Below are 7310 nucleotides of genomic sequence, written 5' to 3'. Positions count from 1 at the left end.
TACGCTTCAATTACTCAGCAAGTTTATTTGTCTCTTCTCTTTTACACAAGAAATGGTTTACAACATATCTTAGATGAAACAAGCAGCCCTATTGCAATCCAGGTTTTCATCGGTTCCCTGGACTCCTATGCCTCTCCCCAAATATCACTACTGTCAATTTCATTTTATTAACAAAGCAATAATTGCTGCTATATGTAACAGCACTTCAATTTTCATCACACTGACCAAAATACAGGGAAGTTATATTAGAGTTTCATTGGAGGGGAGGAGGGCATTGTGGGGTGAAGAAAGAAGTAAATCATAGCTTTAAAGTACTGTCAAAGTACTGAAGTACTGTCCAAAAAACTCTCAACACAAACTTGAACAATTCCCAAGAGAAAGTCACTTCTAACGTAAATTTTTTCTGCTGGAGAAAAATCTTCATGTGAAACAAGATGTACAGGGCAGCAAAGAATCATTCAGATGCTTTATTGACAAATATCCACTCACCGCAAAAAGTATCTGCCTGCATACAATTAGATTTTAGCTTTTCAATAGTTTATTGGCAGTGGAAAATGCATCAGTACTTTATTGAAAGAAAGCAATAAATAATACTGTGATAAAAATAGTTCAAAAGTAGACTGTACATATTGTTACATAATCTGAAAATACACAAAAGATTAATAGAAAAACAGAACAGTAACAATGAATTTGTTTTACAAGCAAGTTAAAAGTGGAAAACAAAATAAGAAAAAAGACATGCTATATATATATTGTTGCATAATAAATAATGCACCATCTGAACAGAATCTTGCTGGCTTTTTAATATGCCATTTACAAGTGTTGGATACATTTTTCTACTCATACAGTCCAAAATGGCTACAACCATTCAAACTAAGTCCAGACAACTCTTTAGAACAAGTTTACAAAACACAAAATATGATTTACGTAAGAAAAGTAAGGCCTTGATTAGGAGTTGCACTGCTTTAGTTCTCAGCACACTGTACCTTCATTTTCACTAGTCATTTGACATGAGACTGCAGTGTTTCATGAGTGGTCCATTAAAATTAGTTTTACCAGCATCTTTCCACAAGTGTTTTCAGTCGAAAAAGATCAGCACAAAAGCACTCTCTGTGGCCTGTGGATTACAACCAGGAATTATTATGAAGTCTATCTTCCTCAGTTAAGAAAAACAGTTCTTGGTTTATGGCTTGTTCTCAGTCACTGTGAAGATATGCTATACAAATACAGCAGAGACAGAGTTACGACCGAGTCAATCACTTCTAAAATGTGTTTCATAGTGTTCTAGTTCTTCCCAGCTTTTCAAATGAGTTATATTTTAAATAAAGACAAATTCCCACTACTTGACAATTCCTTTGTGGAAAGGTACACTTCTGAAAAGAAGAACAATTATGTACCATACCTTCAACAAACAACATACGCTCGTCTGAAAAAAAGTTGGACTTGTTTTCAGATCTAGCTAACATTTCCAAAAGACAAAATATATACTGCTTGGTGTCATGATACTTTTACAAAGGTATTAAAATTCTTTTCACCTTCAGTTTCATTATTAAAAAACAATGATAATTACAGTAACTGCATAATTTACAAAAACCTTACATTATTTATAGGGACATATACATACAAGCATTACAGTACATTCAGTTGGAAAGACTAAAATTAGATTAAAAATCAGCAATGATTCATTGTAGACTGAATAGAAACAGAAAAAAGTAAGTAACTATATAAATGAGAAGTCACATAAATATAAGAAACATTTAGATTCTAAAATATTTTCTCTATAGTACTCATGAATTTATTTGCTAATTAAAAACTCTGTAATAAAATATCTCAAAGTGTCCATTTAAGAAGTATTAACAGGTTACGCTTTCCAAATGTTCAAAATGCTGCATATCACCGGTAGAAATAGTGTGGGTAAACTGCAAAATAAAGAAATAATTGGATTAGAATGAAATGTTAAAAAAAAAAAAAACACCATTTGCTAAGTTCCTCACAAACAACTCAGTAATGTAGCAGTCATGCACCAAATTATTGCCATGCCATAACATATACCATTTCATTGCAAATTATTAATTTCTGTTGCAAAGTAAAGCACATGAGGTCAAGTACTTTTACTTCCTAGATTTTTCATTCTAGGTCATTTGCATTATAGTCCTCCACACTGAGAATTTTCTAGTGTGTATATGGGTGAAGATTCTAAACTTTGATGTCTTAAAACTAAGAACATTAAGATAACTCCTGAGATTATATATCCTGACAGATCCACATAGTTTTAGTTGCTGAGAACTCTCTAGAGCTAAACCTGTATGTGTGAAAAGGTTCAGGATTTGAATAAAAGGCAGCCACTATACATGAGCTGGTACAGATTTTACTATTATTATTTATTGCCCATAAATATCTGCTAGTGACAGTAAGAATATTTTTTCATTGGATTTCTTCTGTACCCAACAGTCAAAAATGTTAGTTTCCAAACTTGTTTGTAAAACAAGATTGTTTGATGAGAAAATACAGCAGACTGCTGAGAAAAAAAGAAAAAAAATCAAGCCAAATCCTTAAGAAAGACAGAACTGAATGTCTATTCACTAGCTGGAAGACATCCTTTTTTTTGTTTAAATATCCTTTGTTATCAAGCTGCTTCACTGTCACCACTGTTCCACAATTACCCAAACTTTGGACTGCAGGTAACTAAATCCAACCAGACAAACTAAACAATCACAGTAGTATGGAGTATCTCAGAACTGGAAATCAATGTAGTTACCCCATAAAAATTCAATGTGGAAGTATATTGCAGTATACTTGACCAAGCAAAGACAAAAAAATCTGAATCACAATACCACAAACTGAGTTTTCTTTCCACTATACCCCTAATTTAGCTCCCTTCCTCCCCACTTTCACTAGCTGTTTCATTTCACCTTTGACTTCAACGCTTTCTACATAGTCACTTGCATGCATAATCCTTTCTGAGGTGGTTTAAAAAAAAAAAAAAAGAGGAATATAACAATGTACAAAAGTAAATACTGAAACTCAGTTGTCTTTGCTCAAAATATAAAACTTATTCCTTACAATCTACTCTGCAAATTGAAAAGCCTTTAAAATTTGCTCTATTAAAACACCTGACACTTTACTCATAAATAGCTGCTTTACCATTACACCTATCAACTTTACTCACCAGAAGAAGGCTTTAACAGGAGTAGGTCCTTACTGTAGCAGAATCCAATCTTTGTGTTCCTGATACACTGCCTATTTCAAGAAGCATGGGAAAACATGCAGAACACAGCATGCATGTTAGTTTTCAAAAACCATCACGGCAGTGTGATTATAGCTACTGCACTCACTCAACTCAGAGGTTACAAGTTAGAAAACCTAAATTTACTGTACAGTTTATATATTTTTCACTTCCAGTTTCTGTGGCTATCGAACAGAATCCTAAAGAAACCTGCATGCCAACTGGAACACAAACTGCCAGTGGTGTGCATATATTTTCTAATACAGTCAGAAGAGGTGTTTTAATGCTAAGAAAGTTTTATTTATACATAGTTTTTCATATGAATTCTGGAGGATATTTTGTGCTAGTGAAAATCTTTAATGTAAACCAACTCACATTTTAAGTAGTAAAGGAAGTAACATCAGGTGTAAAGGTTGCTTCTTTGACCTTTACTCCAATATACTCCTCAGAACTTGAGACAACTCTGACAGACTATGAGGAAGCTCACACCCTATCTATTCCAATTAAATAGATTTTCAATCTATTTTTTACTTGTTTTCTAAGAAAAAGTGACAATTTTATTCTCATGGTATTAGAGACTGCTTTTAAATTGCCAATATAATTAGTTTGACAGTGATTGATTCTCACTTCCAAGTGATGTTTCTTTTTCTTTTCGTACAGTTTTTTTCCTCCCTCTTTTTCTTTTTCCCTTTACATATAGAGAAGAGCGACATCCATCCATCCATATAAATCATTCTAATAAATAATTCTAAAATAGTGGTTACAAATACGCCCAATAGTTAAGTGATCACTGGGGGGAGGAAATGCACCTTTTTCTCAAATTGTAATATTCTCAAAATTATCTGAGTTTATTTATAACATTTCCTGAATGCATTTTACTGCATTTCAGATGTGGGACCAATTAAATTGGTCTAAGTGCTACTAATTCAAAAGCATGTGTCACATTACAAGACTTCTAACTAAATGCCCTTTTATTTTCCCAGTTTAATAAAACTTCCTAAATATAATTATCATTGTTATTCCAATGAAGTAAAAAGAACCCCCTTATCTAGCACAGTTCCTGAAATTATAAAGCACTCTGTGGTTAAACAGTGTTACAAATACAATCATGCACAAGGCAGATGCTTTTACAGAGCAAAAAAAGCTAATTTGAACTTCATTTCCCTATAATTTCAAGCAAGAAAGTGCATCATGCTTAAAATAATCCAAAGTAAATACCATCAATCTGCATCTTCTTTGGCTGCATAGAGGGTGAAGACATTGAGGTTGTAACTCTGAAGTTTGCAGGAAGAGTCTCTGCTGATCCAGCAGCTAAACCTCTTATGTCCTTTGGTCTAAACTTCTTTCTCCACGAAGGTGCTCGCCTAAAGCTCTTATCATCATCCTGTTAAATTGATAAACATTAGCAGTTCACAAATTTAGGATTGTTACCAACATTGAAAGGATTACTGACAACTTAGGTAAATACACCATCATTGAAAGACCTAATTTTCAACAGCGCAGGTGCAATGGGTCACTGTTTTCAACAATATGTGCTCATTTGCTGGAGTGTAGGCTCTTCATCTAAGTAATTATGCAAATTCGTGAATTTGGCACATCTAGGAAATGTAGTTCAAATGTTTTTACTTCCTGATTTGTAGTAATTTGTGTCGTATCGTCTGAGTGATATGAAATGGAACATACCATAAAAGCTACTTAAGAACACTTCAGCTTAAGCTGAACAGCTGTTTATAACTTTAAATTTTGTTTTACAGGAGTGATGATACAACTATAGCATGTTCTCATGCTACAAACTGCAGGTAATCAGAGTGAGGAGAAAAAAATTAAACAGCAGTAGTAAATACTGCTGTTCAGAGCCTTGGTTAATTGCCTCAGTAATTACAAGTTAAAGATTCCCAAAGGATTTTTTCTGCATTCATATATCTGCAACTTTCAGAAATATCACACTATAATTAAATGCAACAGTTTAAATCTCCCTGCCAAAAATGCCTTTTGAAATGAATGTCAACGTACAATATCCACTGTGAATCTACACTTGTATTTCACCTTTAGAAACAATTCTATCTTTTGATTGCTGTTTTATATAAAGTATTACATATTATAATTAAAATTAGGAGACACGTGCCTGCATTATTTGGAAAGATCTTCATAATAACATACTTTTGCTGCTCATTGTAACCAGAACAGAGTAGAACACTCCTCCCTCAAAGCTCCATCTCCCGTAGTGAGAAGTCACTACTGAAAAATAACTCAGAAGACTATCAAGCTGTTTTCTGTAGATATTATTAAAAACTTAGTGTTAAGATACATACTAGGCTATCAGGATGTGCTGTACAAGGGCTACAACAAGTCTAGTTTTGTATCTTTATTTTCTGGCACCCAAAACTGCAAATGATGCTTGATAGATAGCTTGTTAGAGCTTTATACTTCTTAACATTCGAATAATGCTTGTACACTGTAAATCACAGACTGTCTAATAAGAATTACTTGGATGAGCAAACATTTCCTGTCATTGTTCCACGCTAGTATTAACAGATAGTAACTCAAGGATAACTTGAGTAACTTAGGATAAAGGTTTGAACCGTACTATACAGCCTTTCTCAGTTATATTTGATTCACCTGCAACGCCGATAACTGTTTTTCCCACATTTTACATGGGAAAGAATGATTCAACGACAAGTGTGCTGCTAGTAGACTTCACTATGCAAGCTACAGATAAACTTGCAGAATCACCTCATGCTTTCACAAAGTTATCTTACACAAAAACTGCCATATCCAGAAATTTACAAAGAATTTCCAAGTCCTTTTTTGTCACAATTCTGTCAATAGATTGACAAGGGTCAAGCTACATTCTTTGACTTAACAGTTCTGATATAATTCCTACAAACATAGAACAGCTCAAAAGCTCAAGAAACTTACTTCATCAAGTCTTCTGTCAGTGCCCATAACGAGAAGGTTATTAAATTCCCTCTCCAGAAGAGCACGAGCCTAAAATTTAGAGTATGAAATAAAAAAATGATTGTTAAAATTTCAGGAGCCTGTATTTCTTTTAAAGCAAATTGTTGAAGGTCTTCTAAGCAGAGTATTAAGCAATCTTAACACTTGAAAAGTAACAGCAGTTACAACTTAGAAAGTTAAACATGAAAGTTGTAACATGAAAATTCATGATGCTCAAACCTACTTATTTCAGAATAAGATCTAGCAAACAACAAAAAATACGTTTTACACTAATGCTACGATGGAATATGAGCAAAAGTTACAAACAGTATTCTTTTTTCAAGCAGATTTAACAACTAGAACTGTAATTAAGTATAAAATAATTAAAGCATAGCTCTGTTTTTTCTCTTTACAGGAAAAACGATTAGGAGCAATTTTCCATTTCCAATAGCCAGGAATAGAAAGACATGCATTTACCTAAAAAAAAAAATAAAAAATAGTTGTTTCCATTTTTATCCTTTCAGAAAAAAGTACCCATCAATCATAATGTAAATCTTGCTTACCTGTGTGTTCTGCGTCGGTATTTGTAGTAAGAGAGCTAATGCATTGTAATCAAATGTTTCATCTAAGGCCACAAGTGCACCATGAACTCCACTCTCTAACAGGTTATTCGCATATTCTTTGAGACCAATGGACAACACCCAACGGATCATTCTATCATTGCTCCACACAAGAACATCTAGGGAGGAAAGAATTTGATTCATATAGTGCAACTTTTCTGAACAAAAAAAATACAGGCCTTTCTTGTTCCGCATGTTGGTGTAGGGATTGATATTCATGTGTGCAGAACTCACTGTGATTGATGCTAAGCAGTAGTCCTAAAGGAATTCTGTTATTTAATATTTAGGGTGCAAATTAATCTGCCCCTTCTTTTTTTTAGTGCATGAGATGGTCTGAATTGACAACAACACTTCATGTTTGGACTGCAATGGATAGTTTCCAGTCAGCAGTTTCTGCTAAATCCATCACCACTGGATCTTGCACAATCTCCTCTTTCTGCCTACAGAGGAGATTAGTCACATTATTTATGAGAAAAGTACAGTTGGGCAATAGTGTTCATGCAGGTAGGAATCAACACGGATCTTGT

The 7310-nt window shown here is 33.7% G+C and overlaps 1 protein-coding gene across 6 annotated transcripts in view; it reads right to left on the bottom strand.

The window, feature by feature from the left end:
• PPFIA1 (PPFI scaffold protein A1) overlaps window positions 1–7310 on the bottom strand; it is a 55311-nt gene continuing 48001 nt past the window's right edge. For 4 of the 6 annotated variants that reach the window (XM_010711211.4, XM_010711212.4, XM_019615484.3 and 1 more), the window contains 5 exons: window positions 6727–6902; window positions 6146–6214; window positions 4445–4610; window positions 3170–3240; window positions 1–1919 (listed from right to left, as the gene is read on the bottom strand). In XM_010711211.4, the coding sequence (XP_010709513.1) occupies window positions 3182–3240; window positions 4445–4610; window positions 6146–6214; window positions 6727–6902 (470 nt within the window). In that variant the 3' untranslated portion in view covers window positions 1–1919; window positions 3170–3181. The remainder of the gene's footprint in view (window positions 1920–3169; window positions 3241–4444; window positions 4611–6145; window positions 6215–6726; window positions 6903–7310) is intronic. The other 2 variants (XM_010711213.4, XM_010711216.4) reach the window with 1 other exon arrangement.

Source organism: Meleagris gallopavo, chromosome 5, assembly GCF_905368555.1.
Source record: "Meleagris gallopavo chromosome 5, MGAL_WU_HG_1.1, whole genome shotgun sequence".
Lineage (NCBI taxonomy): Eukaryota > Metazoa > Chordata > Aves > Galliformes > Phasianidae > Meleagris > Meleagris gallopavo.
Note: the sequence above shows the minus strand (reverse complement) of the source record. Positions and strands in the feature narration are given on the sequence as shown.